The following is an 18,620-nucleotide window of genomic DNA, read 5'->3' on the forward strand; positions in this document are numbered from 1 at the left end:
AGTTTTTATTCCGCTGGAAATCTAAAAAATAAATTCCACTTTCCAAACTAGAAATCGTTCACGTTTTTTCGCGTCATTTCCAAGTTCGTATTTGGAGAGTGCTATCTACGTCACTTTCAGCAGATGAATTTCAATTGCTCTCAAAAAGTGCATAATTGCATAAAAGCATTCATAAATGCATCAATATGTATGATTGCACATATGTACTTCTTATTAGAGCATTTTAAAAACATTTTCCAGAAAAAAAAAAAAATCACCAAAACCTATAAATGTGGAAGGAAAAAGGTCAATGAACGAAAAAATGACTTGAAAAACCTTGACTTTCCAATTTCAAGAGAAAAAGTTTGGCCTAAACCTCTTTGAATTTCCAGCTAAACATAAAATTGACTCTCTTTGATAAAACTTAATTAAATTGAGAAAACTGGATGAAAAGATAAATTTCTTATTCAGCTGAGAGATATAGAAAATGAAATCTTCAAAACTCCACTGTCAAACAGCGAAAGCGAAAAGGTCACTAAAAACGTGATCGACTTCTAGCTTCAAAAATGGAATTTTATTATCTTGATCTTTGATCTTTTTTCAAAAGCTGAGTTTTGATAATTTTCAAGGCCAATAAATGAAGAACAGTCGCCGGCATGGCAAAAGTGCGTTCTACTACTATTACCAGCCACTTCAGATATTATCTCCGGTTTTGAGACAAAATAAACTTCAAGGCAACGTCGAAACAACGTCTACTTGCTCTCAAGTTAAACCAAGTAAATTTTTATTTTTTCATTCGTCAATTCATTTTAATTTATTCTATTTTCTATGTTTGTAGCATTATTCTTAGCTTGCGAAATTAATTATTAAAAAATGTAATCTAGGTTTATAAATTAGGCACTCCTGCTGATAAATTATGCATTCGAAGCAAAATTATTCATTTACTGCTTGTGATTTTGCTGCATGTATCATTGCAGTGAGGGGTATCCTGCCTTCCATGTCGTAAGAATGGTGCTCTTTGAAGCCTTGTTGGTCTTCATTGTGAGCACATCTTTGAAGATGTGCACTCATTTTCCCGAGATTTTCGTGGCCGGTATAATTGCAAAATCGGCTAATTTGACCATTAACCAAACTAACGCTGTTGCACATTTGATACGAGTCAAAAATATTTGAATTCAAATCATATTGGAGGTTGTCGGTGGTCGGAAGAAAACACTCGTCAGAGAATGTAAACTCCTAAGAAAAAACAGACAGCATTAACATTATAATATTACTTGCATTTATTTGAGCAAGACAAAAATTTGATAATTGAAAGTAGCCTTAATAAATGAAACGACCAAGTGTGAAAAAAAACACTTCGTTCAATGCCTTACAAACTAACAAATAAGGTAATCCAACGAAAATCATTGAATGAGCTGATCGATTGATAAATTTTTGAATCAGCTTTAATTTTTTAAACTCATTTCGATGACTTACCGGTGATGAGTATTGATCGCCACAATTGTTTTCCGAAACCGATTGGTATGAAAAAATCCATGAAATAGATTCCTCCTTCACATTGTTATTATTATTATTTCCCATTCCTCCGTCGGCATAAGTCTTGCAGGGGAGCCAATAGGTGTTCACGATTCCGCGACTGCGCGATTCTGCAAACTCCAGCACTCGCCATCTAAGGACAAAATCATGTAAAAACTTTTCAATAGCATTTAAATTAGCCTTTCAAGATTTTCAATTGACATCAAAATTATGTTGAGAATTTCCGAATAGTACCAGAGCCCCAGCTATGAAAAATTTTACGAAGCAAATTCTCATCGGTGAGAAAAGATAGCATGGTATGAAATTTCATTGGTTGAAAATGTAGAGTTAGGAGGGACTTCCGCTTTGAATGATGTTAAGATTTTTGAACTGACCTCCAATCACGACAAGTCTGGGACAAGTATTTAAGAGACAAACTATCTAGACTCTTCAGAACTTCCATCAAAAGATGCTGAGGCAACTTTAACCATTGATTCCTGTAAAAAAGATTATCTAGTATTCAGCATAACAAACTTCGAGAAAATTTAATCATTTTCTAATGAAAGGATAGAGAAATCAATTTGAAAAATAAACGGGACTTAACAGCGATCATTACAAAATTTCACCGAAAAAAAACACCCATCCATTGACCTTTAATTGTCGGTTATTTTAAAGCCATCACATATCCATCTATTTCTCAAGTTATTTTTCTGCCAACTTCGAGGTGTACCACCAGATTGGTCTTTAAAACCTGTTTGATATCCTTGGAAGTGTAATTTTACTAATCTGGTAATGCCAAGCTAAACAAATCATACTTTAATAGCAAAAATTAGAGATACTTGTATCCAACCATCATTCAATGAAATGTGACCCTGGATATATTCAATGCTATTCTTCAAATTCACACCTTTGACCATGAGATATCGTGGTTTTATCTTCGCTTCCACTGATAGTACTTAGTCTGACGGTCGGTCCTCTGGAGATGGGACAAAAGTGAACTCCTAGCCCGTTGACTTCATTCATGCGCGGCAGGGAAAATGTGCAGCCTGCAACAAATGCAAAACAAAATTCAACAGAACTCTAGAACTCCAGACAAATATAGGCACCAGTTTAAATAAAATATAGCCAACAGAAAGTTAGAAAAGTGTCATTGAACTGAAGATGACCTGAAAAAAATGGCTGAATTGTTTTTTAAAACGTCAACTACCGAATTTAAAAAATCATATTTATACATTGCTTTTTGAATATGAAGAAGAATTCATGATTGACACGTTTTTGACAAAACCAACCCATCTGAATAAGGACGATTCATCCACAAGGGAAATATTTACCCGTTACGATTTACATGCAATTTTTTTGGTTATTTAACCAGGCTGGCTAATTTTGTCTCACACTCAACCAACGCGCACATATCATGGGGGACCTCAAACATCCGACATACTGTTTGAAACGTGGATATGTAACCACTTCACCACCGCTCACCTTATTAACAACTAAAGCCGTTGGAATGACTAAAAAATGAAATATAAAAAAATTTTAAGTCACGTATTTCTCCGGCCATTTAATTTTGTCATTGGAAATTTGTCTTCCTACAATCCGATTAAAATAAAGCGAAATTAAGAAAAAACAGGATATCAAAAGGCCTGGAGATAAATTTGCGCGTGAACCACTAACACTTTCTCATGAAAACAAAAATGTTAACACGACCTAAATAAATAAAAACTCATTTCGTTCATAAATACTTAATACAAAAAGCCGAACAGTCAAATTATTAGATTTTTCCCATTGGAAAACAGCCAACAGATAGTTGGAAAAGAGTCAATGAACGCAAAGAAAGAGGAAAAAAATGACTTGTTTAACCTCAATTTTCGAAATTAGAAACAAAAAATATCTGGCCTTAGAGCTCTTTGAAGTTCAAGAACAATTTTAAATTGGCAGTTTTTTTGATAACATTAACTCAATTTGAGAAAACTGGATTACTAGGATTTTTTCGCACCTTTTCAGCTTTCAGAATTATAGTGCATTTTGCCTACCTTCTAGCTGATGAATTTGAATTAAACTCAAAAAGTGTATATATACCAAAGTGGATTCATAAATGCATTATTTAGTATACATGCACATCTGGTGTTAATAAAGCATTGACTCTTTCCAGGAAAAAAATTGAGCAAAAAATCATCACGACCCATATAAGAGTCTGAAATACGTTCATGGACTCTTAAAAAAAAACAAACGTAAAGAATGCTACTAAGGCTAGAACAAATTACTACTAAATGCAGATGCAAGAAAAAAGGAAACACACAAAACTCGCAATTAAAATTTGGAAAAAAAAGAATAAGGCAGAAATCCAAAAAAAACAAATTCAAATTTCTCTCAAAATTTCATGTTCATAGTATATTGGAAATTCAACAAAACTTTCCGGTTACTATTTGAGATTGATATTTAGAAGAAAAAACAAGTAACGAACATATCGACCACAAATGAATAAGCAAAAGTAATAAAAACAAAAGCATGTGGAAGCTAAAACTGGCTAATGAAAAACTATCAATGGCTTTATTAACAAAAAAAGCAAATTAAACTCAAAATTACACAATATTAACAGTGACTCTTCATCTGAAATCTGAAAGCAAAAATCTCAAACCAGTTTTTTCATCAATGAGAAAACATTCGGGACATTTTTTATAATCAATCGAATCACGACTCAAGGGGGTGTAATGTGCTACATCGCTCTAACCTATCTGACGTTTTTTGTGGCACTGAATTTGCGTAGCAATAAACAACCCATTGCAACAATTTTCATGCCTACTTTTGGCAGTCGGAACAATTATTGCTTGAAATGATTTCTTGCTGAATTGATTTCTGAACAATTATTGGAGAAATGGTTTGAGCTTGACTGACCTTTTCTCCAGAGTGGGCATCTGTGCGGCTGGAACTCGAACAGGAGATTGTGCAGAAACATGTAGTGGAATGAGAACTCGTCTCTTCTCACTGTTCTGTTGCAGGCGAAGTGAGAACCACAGGAGCCCGAATGAGAGAGCCTAAGACCACAACCAAAAAAATGAAAATTGGGCGAAACAAAATTTGAGCATTAGAAAATAAAAACATGTCATTAACGGTGAACAAATTATATATTGGGATTTGCATGATGGAAGTGAATCGCAAGCAAAACTTTTGTAGAAATTAGTTATATTCAATCATTTGTTTAAAATTTCGATACACATTTAGAATTTGAAAGTTGAATAAAAACAAGTCATTTTTTTTGTTTCCTTGCGTTCCAAAGACTTTTCCAACTGTCTGTTAGCTATGTCCGTATTTTAATATGCTTCTGATTTTTTTCTAGTGACTTATTGATTCTGCGAAGCTCCTTAGTATAGCTTCGCAGAATCAATAAGTCACTAGAAAAAAATCAGAAGCATATTAAAATACGGACATAGCTAACAGACAGTTGGAAAAGTCTTTGGAACGCAAGGAAACAAAAAAAATGACTTGTTTTTATTCAACTTTCAAATTCTAAATTTAAAAAAATATATATGCCCTGAAACTCTTTGAATTACACGAACAATTAACGATTGGTGCTTTGTGATAAAACTAACCCAATTTCAAAAACTGGATCAATAGGTAAAGTTTTTGTTTCGCTGGGAAATCTGATAATTAAATTCTATTTTTGAAATTAGAAAAGTCGATCACGTTTTTCATAACCTTTACAAGTTTGCTGCTCGATAGTGGAATTTGCCTTCTTTTTAACAAAGGAAATGAAGTGAACTTAAAAGGAAATCAAGTCTAACCGCGAAAAAAATGAGCGTGACCAAATTTTAGGACTTTTTCCTGAAAAAAACCAAGAAAAATCACCAAGATCCATATAAGAGTTTTCAATAGGTTTATTACACTTAAAAATAATCTAACCCATCAAAATAGACTCGAGCTCCGTCGAACAAATCGGGAGATATCAGTCGATCGTCGCTTTGGTTGCCACTTCTGCTGCCAAAATGACTGCGAGCTTCGATCCAGAAGGGCTTGCGGTTCTGGCGCTCCAGATCATACATACACACAATGCCCAGTTTGACACATGTCACACATCTTTTGTTCAGTTGGTCATTTGTTAAGGTCAAGTTTGTCCGCTCTGCTTGTCGGTCTAAATTTGAGTCGTCACTTTCTGCATGCTGCGATGCTTTTGATGTTCTGCTGTTACTAGAGGAGTTTGCCGTCAAGTTCAAATGATGAGCAAAGAGACCTGACAATATTTAGGATAAGATTTATAAAACTCAATTTTGAAAGAAATGTCTCAAGCCATCACATCGTCGATGGCTTCATTGTCAAAATAATTCTTCTAACCATTTTTGACCAATTTAGAGAAACCATTAAAGGTAGCATGAGTGGGCGTTAATCAAGTGATCCAAAGCGGTGATACTAAAATTCTGAGTAGATCATCAGCCTTTTCCCAGAGGATATAAATAATCAAAACACGAAAAAAGATAGTGTTTATATATCTTCTGTCTAACAATCTACAGACGTTGTAAATGAAACAAAGTCAAACGATCCTGACCTGTATATAAGTCTAGACATCCTTGTTGACCATCTGGTTGACGAAGAGTCTCGTTGTTTAGTGACTTGATGAATCCCTCGTCGTCCAAGTTCGAATTTCTCAGAACTTGTCGAAAGAAAGTGGCTCTACACACTACTGTTGATGCCACACAGGTCTTCTAAAAAAGTCAAAAAGCTGTTAAAAAAACGAATTATAGGAGCAAAAAATCTTTAGGAAAAGACTGCTGGCAAAGAGTAAGCTGACGCACAGTAGTATAAAAGAGACTAACGATAAACAGAAAACCTAATATAAAAAAGTATTTTGATTTACGTTGTTTCACTATCTTAGTATCGATTGATTTATATTTTTTTGCAAAACATCATTTCTAATAACCCAATTGAAGTCTGCGACACAATCTGCTCGTTTGTGGTTGGTGAAAATGCTTACGTTAAATTACCTTTTCTTTAGTGTTCGAAGCGCAATTTTAATGAAGTCACTAACTAACCTAGATTCTTTTATTTTCAATTGTTATTATAACTTTCAGAGAGCAGATTTGTAGATTTTTCTTGGCGGCTTTTTCACGGACTGATAATCTAAGAACATAGCCAACTGATAGTTGGAAAAGAGTAATGAACATAATGAAGCAGAAAAAAACTGAAAAAAAAAACTTTCGAAAAAAGTATGTGCCCTTGAAGCGCTTTGAACCTCACGAACAACTTATGCTTTGTTGATAAAATTAACACAATTTAAGAAAACTGGATCAATAAGTAAAAATTTTATTTCGCTGGGAAATCTGATAATTAAATTCCATTTTCGAAATTTTAAGTCAATGACGTTTTTTGAGCCCTTTAGCTTTTTGCTGTTCGATAGTGGAATGCCTTCCTTTTAACAAATGAAATGAACTTACAAGAAATCAAAATCAAACCGCGAAGAAATTAAAAACGAGCATGAAAAAATTAAGACTATCTTTGACAAGACACAAAAAATCACGAAGCCCTATGTAAGACTACTCACTACGTTCATTAATACGACCGTTAAAAGTCAACAGCCCTAAACAACTGTGGTACTGATGCTTGAAAAAACACGCCACTCAAAAAGCAAAGAGCACATGCTATTAAACTGCCAGTATTATGCAGTAAAAATGCCACCAAAATAAGCACTATTTTAAACCTGGAAAAATCTACGAACTCTTCTATTCTTACTTCGGTTTTATACAATGCTTACTTTAAATATTCGGACAATAAGAAAAAATTGGAAGCCATGGGCCCAGCTAAAGTTGGAGGTACCCGTTAGATATTTTTAGAAAACGTTAACAAAATTACACACTAACCGAAACCTTACTTGTTTCTCTTCTAAAAAAAAGGATTACCCGCTTACATAGGTAAGGCCTACAATCCCAAATCAATGACAAGCAAATTAACTGAAATTGACGGAAGTTCAAAAGTCAAAAGCGGCCATTTTAATTGATGCCGCTTGTTAAACAAACAAAAGATCCCCAGGCGCGGCGTCATAAAATTTTCTGAACAAACAACTCACTCAGCAAGTTGTCAAATTTTCGTCTTGTTTTTGCTCCAAAACAAAAAAAGTATTCGATCAATTTGCCAACTCGTTGCAAACAGAACTCAATGTATTCAAATATCCTCAATTTTCGTCACCGTTGAACACATTCTCAGTTTCGGCACTATTGTAACTCGGCACAATTGAACAACCCCCCCCCCCCCCAAATAAGGCTATACTATTTATCGAAGGATGAGTAAAAAGGGTGGCGTAAAAAAGACTGGGCAATAAGGCACAGAGGAGAACTCAGGCAATATTCAGGCTGTCTTTCCACTGGGCCTTTTTTTGAAATCAATGAGCTAGTTATTGAGATAAACAAGTCTGAAAAAAGTGAAAAAATTCCAAAGCGTCAAAAAAATTCTGAAGTGCAATAAGAAAAAGTAAAAATAAGCTTCGAATTAGTAAAAACTCGGCGACGTCTGGGACTTCAACCTAAGACCTAGAAATTTTGAGTCTCACGCACTAAGCACTCGGTCACAGACGCTTAGTCCATCACAAATACTAGCCACAAGTAAAGCCGAGAACACATGCTATTGACTTTCAATGAACACTTTTATTTGCAAGTTAGTTCAGAAACACAGAAGGTTCGTACTAAAACACTAGCTGCTCGCTAGCGTAATAAGACCTGTTTTTAACAAACAGATATTTTACTCGGTTTTATCTCAAACTATGTAGGCATTAGACAAAGAGTGATGAGCGCAAACATAGCTTAAAATTTCAGAATTATTAAGGTGATAATAAAACAAGAGCGTAAAATAGTCGGCTTAGAAGTAGTTGGCCAATTGAATGCTATTGGTACTAACTCGATTGATTTTTTATTTTGATACAAATGGTACTGATTTTCCATTTTGGTACTTGTCAGCCCAATCTGAATTCAGTATTTTCATTTTTTCTAAGGTTATAAGCAATAAAATAAGAAAGTTTAGGACAGTTTAAATCGCGTTGATCGGTTGAGAAATTTTGCATAACTTCAGTAAGAAGTCTTCAATTGCATGTTATAATGAAATCTAAGAGAACCGAAAAACCGGAGTTGATTTTGATTTGAACGCATAGATACGCCTAATAGGGTGAACAAAAACATAGAATGAATGCCAATTAGACGGCTCAAATAAAATGGAATATTATAGGTTACCTTTTGCAAAACTAGCGTTTTGAACGACGAAAAGCGGAGGAATAACAAAACTTATGGCCTAAACGAAACTTCACAGAGACAAAAAGAGAACATAATCCCATTGCACATCAAATTATTTACAAAGAGGCGAAGCTTCGCAAACACTATCGGGGACATGGCAAAAAGCAGGTCTATGAAGTGCAATATAAAAAGAAGAAATAAGCCTCGAATTAAAAAAAAAGCGGCTAGGTCTCAGATTCGATCTGCTGCGACCAAGAGATTGTGAGTCTCACGCCTAAAAACTCAGTCACACAGGCTTACTGCATGACAAATACTAGCCAAAAATGAAGCAAAAAGCAGATGCTATGAATTTTCCAATGCTAGATCGTGATTATAGCAAAAGTGCCACCAAATAAGTGAACACTTTCCACTTTCAATGAACATTTTTATTTACAAGTTAGGTTAGAAAAAAGAAGGTTCGTACTAATAAACTACAGTAATCGCAAAAGCCATGACAGAGGCGACAATCCGCTGTGCAAAAACTAGCGAGAAACACGACCAAAAAAAAAGCAGTTTTAAATTGAAATAAGAAATAGAAATGAGCCTCGACTTAGTAAAACTTTGCTACGTATTGGCTTCAAAACTGCGACCTCGAGAATTGAAGTCTCACGCCCTGCCCTCTCAGCCACGAACGCTTACACTAGTCGGCAAACACTAGTCACAAAGAACGCAGCTACATATTCTAATACTATGCCAATGCGATGCAGCAGAGGCAACTAATACAAATACACAATTTTGCAAGTAATAGTTTCAAACATAACAAACTGAAGGACTCCGCATTAGCCTTGCATGTAATAAATTAGAAAGCATAAAACTAGATTGAGTATAAACTATTCATTTGAAAAAATTGCGAGATATATTGAGTTAGAAAAACTTGGAAATTGAGTTTTAATGATCGTTGTTTGAAACAAATAACTTTTTTTGGTTCATTTGATGAATCAAAAGTGCATCAACTGTTTTAACTTATTATTCGAATTTCAAAGCACATGCTTATCAAGAAGCCGCAAAGGTGCCACAAAAAGTGGCACCAATTTTTTGCGACTTAGTGTAGAAAAAATATTAGTCGTACTATTACACTAACGCTCACTTAAGTTGGCTAGTGTAATAAATGATTTATAAAACATTAATATTATGAACCATTTTCGAAATGCATAAATTATACAATTTCCTTATGTGAAAAAATGATTTGCGCTTAAGAAAGCTCGAACGAAAAATACTTGTAACCAAGGATCAACCGTACAATATCCCCCAAATCGATTTAGGCAAGAAAAAAACAAATTTTTCACACAATTTATTTTATCACTTACATTTAAAACTTATTCATCAAAACATAATTACGACGTCGATTTAACTTCTTTTTTTACCCATTAAAATACCAAGTGATTGAAAAATTTCAAATTAAATTAGATTTAAGAAAATTTCATACTTTATGCTAAGCTCACACATGTTTGGGGAGAACATTATATGGTCGATCACTTAGACGGTGGAGATTGTACGGTTGATCCGTAGTCGGTAAACAAATATCAGACACGATAACAATACAATTACGTCTAATTTCCCATAACTGTAGTTTTCTGGTCGCGTCTAATTTGCTTGTCTAATTTCCTAGGCTCCGCCTAATAGTACCTACTAAGTGATTGCCGCGTTCAAAATTGCTCAGCAACAGCTCACAGCCATACTGAGCATTTATACAAGGCACTTGTGAGAAGAGGCAGATGGTGATATGGTCCGTCAGCTTGCACTCGTGCATCAACAGACTGCATTCTGGATTAAGGCCTGAAAAAATATATTTCCTATTTCAAATTCAATATTGATTGCCCTACTTTCACTTCGTGCGCTATAAACAGCATTCCTTGACCCAAATCGTTGCAATGAAATGAAATTGCCGGCTGGCAAAAAATTAAATATATAGTACTGCTTTAAAATCATCAACATAACATATTCATCAACATCATCATCATCAAGTCATATTCGGCCTAAATTTTGGAAATGACAACAAAACTAGTTCAAATTAAATAATATGAAATTTACCAAGAGGTTACACAGCCAAAAAAACTTCAGCAGAAACCCTTGCACCAGAAAAAGAGTCAAAAACTTAAAAACCACAATAAAAAATTTTGGTTCCCCTCTCACTTAAACACAAACGCTCATGAATTTTTTTCGCTCATCAAACGGCGAATTATGAGGCCACCAGTCCGATATAGTACAGGCCAAAATTTTTTCAGTCGAAAGAAAAGCAAAAAAAACTTAGACAGACCCAGTTGGTAAAATTACTAAACCTAAAAATCCGGATAGCACGGTATTTAAAATTCTAATATGCTCGAAATTGGTCTATAGCAGTTAAGTTTTAACAGAGATGACTCGTGCGAAGCTTCATTCCAGGAGATGAGTCCTATGAACAAAGTTTTTAATCTAGTACCCGATTTCAATACACTAGCTAATCGCAAGGACACTAAAATGATAATAAACTAAAAGAATTAGAATGTCAAGTCCTGGAGTTTGCTAAAAACGTTTTACTGACATGTTCTAAAAATCTTTAATGGAAGTTTAATTAATTCAGTTTTTTTCGTTTCTCTGCATGTGAAAGCAAGTTTTGAATACTTGAAGAACTCTTGTTTTGTGGTATTGATCTAAGTGTATGTCTTCTTTGATTCGCATTTTTTTCGCATTTATGTTTTTTATGAATCCCATTCAACTTTAATAGATCAACCTTGAAGGCACGTGAGGGGGCAAACATTCTCAAGCTTGGCATCATTTTCGATACATCGCAAGCGCAACATTGCAAGCTAGTGAAGAGAAAATGAGACAGATAACAAAATCGAACAATAGGGAAAAAGAATTTAAAAAAAAAAAGTTGAAAAACACCCACCAGTATTTTTTAGTATTCACCGAGCGGCCACCAAGCTGAGAACCAGTAGCTGCACGCCCTTTGGGGCGAAACAAGAAACGCCATAAAAAAACGTAACCATAAAAAAGTTTTATCTAATTGTTTTACAATTTAAAATCTTGCAACACCAAATGCCTAGAATAATTTTCAAAAAAAAATTTGCCCTTGAAGCGACACAAAACAACGTATTTAAACCAATAACACATAAGCTTAAAACTTTCAGGCCGAATATAGCTTTTAAGCGAAAAAAAAGAAGAAAATATAAAACGACAAGGCTCTGAATTTTACAATTACAGGAGTAAATCAAAATTGCTGGCAGCGCAAGAATTACTCCGATGTGGCAACTGAGCTGTCTGAAAGAAAGGAGACAAACGAAGTCCAGCAATTAAGTTTTTCCCTTTAAAAAATCAACTTCATACATATTGAAAAAGTTCCTTCCTTTTATATTTTCTTTTTTTCCCTTTCTTTACCCCTATGATCAGGGATGTAAAAAAAATATATTAAATATATTTTTTCAAAAAAATAAAAATATTTATTTTTTTGAGGAGAAAAATAAATATAAAAATATATTTAAATGTTTCATGGCTTGCCCAATTTGTATTTAACGCAATAGCCCTCGAAGCAGTCTATCTACTTGCCGTTGAAATTTTCCAATTGCTTGCATACATAATAAGCAGCAATTAAAATGCGGAAGGCACTTACTCCTTTTTCTCATGGGGCTGACTACATATTTTTTCAAGATCGTTAATTGAACATTAAAAAATCCATTAATGTTCACCAGAGCAATTTTTTTCACCATTAATTTTTGAACAGCCTTGAAATGTTTCCTGACGGGGAGAAAAAATTCTGAACAATCATGAATTGATGATTTCATTAACAGTGAAAGCGTTCCAAAGTGTTTTATTAATGAACAAAAATATTTGTCCTTCAAAGTTGATAGGGAGAATTCTTTTTCGATAATCTCAGAGGACCAGACCAGCTCTGCTGAACAACCGCTCCGGCAGGTTTGAAGTAGCTGGAATCCAATCCAGGTTCACATTTTTTTTTGCTTTTTTTGGCTTTTATTATACTTTCAGCATAGTCGCTGCAGTTTTCTTCATTTTCACTCGCAATTCCATCCACCAAAATGCTATTCATCACTTTCTCCAACGCTTTGTTTTGCTCTGGTGATAAAGAAACGCCCTCGATAGTATTCAATACAGCCGTTGTTCTTGGTCTGCTTCCGTTTGAACCCACATTTCTTGCATTCCCATAACGAATCAGGTCCAGTAAGAGGTTTGAAATAATGCAAAGCCACGTCGCGTTTCTTGTGAGGGGCCATAATTATCGAGAAAACGAAGTGCAAAAAAGCCGAAACGAGATGTTCTTGAAGTTATCGTCTCAGTCAATTCTGTTTCATTGATAAAATATAAGTGCTATATTGAGTATGAAATTCGTGATCAGTGCTTTTCAAAACGTAACTTCACCAAATTTCAGCTTTTTTTTATCGATAGAACAGAATTTATGTATGACTATAACTTCAAAATGTTGGGACGAGGTTTTCACAAGTTTAAAACAACTTTATATGCGTGTAGTAGACTCTAGTTTGGCCAAAACAATCGTGGCCTATCAGAAATGAGTTCAAGTTCATTCGCGTGTAATAATAGTCTATTACAGTCTATTCAAAACGATCGTGGCCAATCAGAAATGAGTTCATCAGGTTCATTCGCGTGTAATAATAGTCTATTACAGTCTATTCAAAACGATCGTGGCCAATCAGAATTGTCAATTAGCCAAGCCAAGCCAAGCCAAGCTTCAATTATTGGCCGAGTTATGTTGGAAACCTGCTTTGCAATTCAAACAATAATTGTTACGAAAAAAAACTATATTTTATTTTTTGAACTGGAAAATAAATTATTTAAATACAATATAATTTTTTACATCCCTGCCTATGATACTCTCGCGAACTAGCGTTTCAAAAAGGGGCAACCAATTAGGTTAATGTATTACCCCTTAGCAGATACAACTCCCTTTACATGCACATACTGTGCAAACTAAAACTTTTTACATGCCCTGTACAGCACAAAGGGCAGATACACTCACAGAAATCTAATGTATTAGAAACGCCATGACGTCAATCGAGCCAAATATTCAGACGTTGCAAGGCAAGAGCTTCCTCATCAATTCAACTACCGCTGGTGCAAGGCCAGACTCGGCTTAAAAGCAAACGGAATTAAAGATTCAGCCACGCTTTTCGACATCGTTTAGATTATCTTAAGACTTATAGAAGAATCAAAAAACAATGAAAAATTAAAATGTTGGGCAGAGTAGCTTCTGGCCACTGATTTTTGGATGCACTTGTGGCGCAGCACCCTATACGGGCAATGGATCGACTAGCAAAAAAAATTGGAAAAAAAACTAAACTACATAATAACGAATATGAGCAACTGTAAACGCAATAGTGCCAAAATTTGTCCTCATTTAATGATTGCAGCATAACTAGGGAAGTATTTTTATAATGCTGTACACGGACCGTACAAAAAACTTAAGGGCCTTTTTATCTAATTTACGTACAGCAAACAGGAGATATACATTGTTTCCTAATTAAAGCGCCGGTTTTTCCGTTTTGGTGACCTTGTTGTTCAACATTTTCTCTTTATACTAGTTAACCTTATTAGCTAGTTGGAGATCAACTTACACTTTACAATTGGACATATCTCATTAGAGGATCCCAATAATTCACACGACCCAATTGAGACACAGAACTCGCAGTGATCTACGTGGATTGTATTAATCATTCAAAACTAACATAACCAATCTGTAATACAAAACGATTTCGTCATCAAACAATACTTTCTAGGCCCAGCAGACTCTATTATAAAAGGAAAAGTTAGATAACCTTGATAATAACTTGATTATTGATGAATTTAATAATGCAATTAACCAAAAATTCGGATGCCGAGCAGGTTTTGAGGCGCTCAAATTGAACTCATTGATATGGCTTTAAAAGAATATAAGTTTTGGGACAATATCCATTTCAATGAGAATCACGGCGTACCTTTATCACGTAATTGTCTTCGTACTTTCCTTTTTAAAACTCCTTTGTCTACGTATAACCTGTTAATAACCTTCCCAGAGTTAAAAATATCTACTGATCATGCATCACAATCCCAACCTGCCTACTAAGCACTTTTCAGCATTATCTTCACTCTTATTCGAGCAACAATACTAGTCCTTATAGCTTTCGAATGCAGCCCTATAGGCGCCATTCTAACTTTAATCAAAGTCAAAATAATTTCTCTCACTTCCGGGCTACAACCAAAATTGCCTTCAGCTTTCAATTAAACTACGGGACTTAGTCAGATATTAACCAAGTTACGGCACTTTTTTTTCCAAATTTGGTCTGTTGTTTTATATTATCGCAAAGGCAACTCTACAAGTTTAACGCATTCTCAAATTATTTAGAAATAAAATTTTATAATCTTACGGCGTTGAGCCAATTCTCAATTAGTCTTCCCTACTTGAGAATTAAACACGTAAATTGGAGACTTAAATTTAACATTTTTTTCCTTTTTAGTGGGAAAATCTTTTTTCTATTATAATCTTTTTGTATTTTACCAGGTTAGAAGGTCTCGTACAGGTCAAAAGGTGTGGAACGTGAATCTGTTTGAACTGGTACCAGGTTAAATGCGGTGATAAATCAGATGATGAGTATCGAGATATCGTCTGGTACTGTAGAAAAAGCGTTGGGTTAAGGGAGAAAAATAAGTCAGGGCAGCAAGCTAAATTTTTCTCCGTTACATTGAATATTTAGTGAGAATAGAGAATGGTGATCCTGAGAAGGTGCTACGGGCAGCAAACGTTCTACATCCAAATTTACAGTTCACAAGAGACATCATACACAATTGGAAATTACGTTTGGCATTTTTTGTGTAACATTCGCCCAAATATCACACAGCGACTGAGCGTAGAAAAAGTACCTATCAACGACTGGCAGGCGTCAGTTACCTTAATTCTACTCGTTTTTCACCGTCTCGACCTTGCCAGTTGATTTTCTGGTCTGTTTAGGGCAAAGTAAAAAGTTACCATTTTTAGGCCATCAGTCAAACGACTTTTGATCAGCTTTCGTTTGCATGCGAACACAACCACATAGCTGAGTCTCGGATCCTCAGACTACGTGATTGTCATTAAAAACACGGCTCGAAACACCTATTTCTATATGTTTTTGTGTGACAGTTTTATATTAAATCCATTGGAGATGGATTGACCCTTTCCTTTTTCTATCTACTCATGCTCTGAAATATTAAATAATAACGGTGTTAATTAAGATCTAGGACATTACAGCAGCTGTTATAGTCAGTTTACCCAGTCCCTTCACATATAACAGTCTCTGGGGGACCAAGCCTCCGCTCCCGTGATTTTCTTGAGATAACACTCTTATCTCCTATATTTCGTGTCCCGGGAGGGTTCCGTGGTATTTCTCTTCCCCCCACTGAAGCCTCCGTCTCCACAAATATCTGTCGCTAAGGTCCTTATCGTGTGTTCTTGCCACGATAAGAGGCTTCGTAATTTTCTTTCTCTGATACAACTGTTCTTCACAATCTATATCGTCGTTCTGATTTTCGTCTTTTTTATTCAAAATGGCCGTCTTTTTTCTATTTCTCAGAAATGTTCTTCTTCCAATCGAAATTTTAAAAATAAAAATTCTAGAACATTCTGACCCTCCGTCGCAACACTTTTTTGTTCATAAGGCCTTTAGTCACTTTTTTTTCTGTCGCGGGAAGGTTATGCTGTGTCATCTGGCAGAATGGCACATACTCCCCGGACAAGTCTCCATCAATGTCCCTATTGATCGCACAACACCGGGTTATCGTCAAGTAGGTATCCAGTTTTCTGTAACCAATCTTACAAATCGCATAAGAAAATGAAATTTATCTACTCCACTTCAACTCACTACGTGTTCACAAATGGCATCGTACTACATCTCACTGCCTTTCAACATTTTCACAAAATTTGCACCATGAGGAGTGTCCTAGATAAAATTTCTTTTCTGACTACTTACGTCGTCTTGTTATAAAACTTCTTTTCGCTCTTTGTGATTAAAAAGTGGGACGTGGCACGGCCACGCACCCGTTAAAATTAACTTAACTTCACTCACCAAGTATAATCAGTCATTTATGCGGTCCTTTCAATATTAAAACTAAGAAACTCTGTGGCTAGGAAAGTTATTGAGTTACCCACCCTTCTCGAGCGAATTTACTCAAACTTACCATGTCGCCACACAGTGAAGTTGTGTCTTACACAGGTTAAAAACTTCAGTCGTGAATAAATAGGTAAATATACTCACCTATGTTCCTTATATACATACATAGATAGTCATAACTAAAATCAACAATTTCAACAATTTTAACAATTGCAACATTTTCAAAGTTTGGTCTGACCAAACTAGATCAAAACAAAAAGTTTCACAAGTTCAATAATCAAAACTTGGTTGATTTGTTCAAGTTTTTACACACAAAGACAATCAAGTTTTTTCTCCTTCTCTTCTCTTCTTCGGTCATCTTCATTCCATCATTTCTCCATCCTGATGTTCAGCGTCACTGTCTTCCAGAACTTTCTCTAACATGTCCAGAGAGTTGCGGGCCGTGCCCCAACCCTCCTGTTCCAACAGCCTCGGTTTGCAACAAGGTAGCAAGTCCACATTCACCTTCTGCTCCCGGTTCCTGCAAAAGCTGTTGTGAAGACATAGGCTCACGTTTCGTTCTAGGTCAGCTCTTAAGACCTCTTTCTTCTCATCTTCAGTCACACAAGGCGCTCCAGCTACTCGCTTCACCGCCGTGGTGACCGCGTTTCTATGCGTCAGGAAAGCTCTCTTATAGGCTCCTGGTCCTATGTCTAGCTGGAAAGATTGATAGGCTTCCGTGTTCCTTGACATGTGACGCTTCGCGCGTTCATACATCCAAGATGTCATCACTGCACGGAACCAAGGCATCAATCTTTGCCTTGACCATATTCTTTCAATGGCTTTAGGTATTCTCAGAACCTTGCAGGTGGTTCTGAAAAGATCCAATTCACTACTCATTTTCACGTTGCTCAGCTGTTCAGGAGTCGGCACGGCCGTCTCCTGCTCACTTGTGTCTGCATTAGCCTCCAACCATTTCACTGCTAGCATGGCGCTAACCACCACGATTGACACTGGTTGATTCTGATCGGGCAACCCCGTGGAGTACAACTCCTCCACGTCCCATACTAGGATCAGATTCCCGCGTTTGGGATACCACAACGTCTGCGCCAAGCAGTGGCAAGGATACTCCCCATGGGTTCTCACTATGTTCCTTCGGGTCCGATACCCTGAGGCTCCCAGCAACGGTTCCACTTCCATCAGGATTCTATGTAAATCGTCTTTCTCTTCTATGGTGGGGAATTCAGTGGGTAACGCTCCACTCGCTTTCTGTTTCTGGAACTCACTCACGTTGCCTTCGTTCAGTCTCATGAACTCTTCATCCACAACGTCTTGCAACTCGCCTTCGGATCTCTTCGGGACTGCCCGAAAGATCTTTGCCGACAAGTCATATGACCTCTCTGACATTCTGGCCAACCTCACGCACTTTGGCACAGAGAAAAGTTGGTCAACCAACACTTGTTGCGTCCTCGCATCCATCACCACCATGTGCGTAGGATACTTGCTATTACAATACGGCGCTGAGCTTGAACCCACCATATATTTTGAACCAGTAGGTCTGTGATAGGCTTCACTATCCTTCAGATTCATTTCATTCTCTAGGGCTTCTCGCCAGCCTCCAATCTTTTGCTCTGTCTGTAATGCTCCAGGGAATATTTCCACGCTGAGGGACGTCACTAGCTCATGGGCACGCTCCAAGCGCTCGAGCGATTCTATCGAACTCGTCATGCTGCAAAATCCCAAGGCTGTGATCAGGTTTACGTCCGTCACCCCATGGCAGTCTGCGACCAACTCCATGGCACTCTTATCTGAACATGCTCAATCTTCCGTA

General features: G+C 36.2%; 2 protein-coding genes across 2 annotated transcripts in view; one reads left to right on the top strand and one right to left on the bottom strand.

Moving 5' to 3' along the window:
- Positions 1 to 18,620, top strand: part of LOC134846828 (PAT complex subunit CCDC47-like) — a 495,511-nt gene that overhangs the window by 333,272 nt on the left and 143,619 nt on the right. The gene's annotated exons all lie outside the window — the stretch shown is intronic.
- Positions 502 to 14,430, bottom strand: LOC134845647 (uncharacterized). Its single transcript, XM_063862665.1, has 9 exons — positions 14,306 to 14,430; positions 10,372 to 10,517; positions 6,035 to 6,191; positions 5,395 to 5,722; positions 4,390 to 4,529; positions 2,402 to 2,540; positions 1,890 to 1,991; positions 1,456 to 1,648; positions 502 to 1,215 (listed from the first exon to the last, which is right to left on the bottom strand). The coding sequence occupies exons 1-9, from the start codon at positions 14,403 to 14,405 to the stop codon at positions 913 to 915; spliced, it is 1,608 nt and encodes a 535-aa protein (XP_063718735.1). The 5' UTR covers positions 14,406 to 14,430; the 3' UTR covers positions 502 to 912.

This window comes from Symsagittifera roscoffensis, chromosome 5 (assembly GCF_963678635.1).
Source record: "Symsagittifera roscoffensis chromosome 5, txSymRosc1.1, whole genome shotgun sequence".
Taxonomy (NCBI): Eukaryota; Metazoa; Xenacoelomorpha; order Acoela; family Convolutidae; genus Symsagittifera; species Symsagittifera roscoffensis.

What these genes read in the sequence shown, in the direction of transcription:
- LOC134845647 (XM_063862665.1), bottom strand. Translation starts at nt 14,405, where the DNA reads ATGATTAATACAATCCACGTAGATCACTGCGAGTTCTGTGTCTCAATT. An exon ending in GATATGTCCAATTGTAAAGT is followed by an intron (nt 10,518 to 14,305) that starts GTAAGTTGATCT and finishes ATATTTTTTCAG; the next exon opens with GCCTTAATCCAGAATGCAGT. An exon ending in ACGATATCTCATGGTCAAAG is followed by an intron (nt 1,992 to 2,401) that starts GTGTGAATTTGA and finishes TCTTTTTTACAG; the next exon opens with GAATCAATGGTTAAAGTTGC.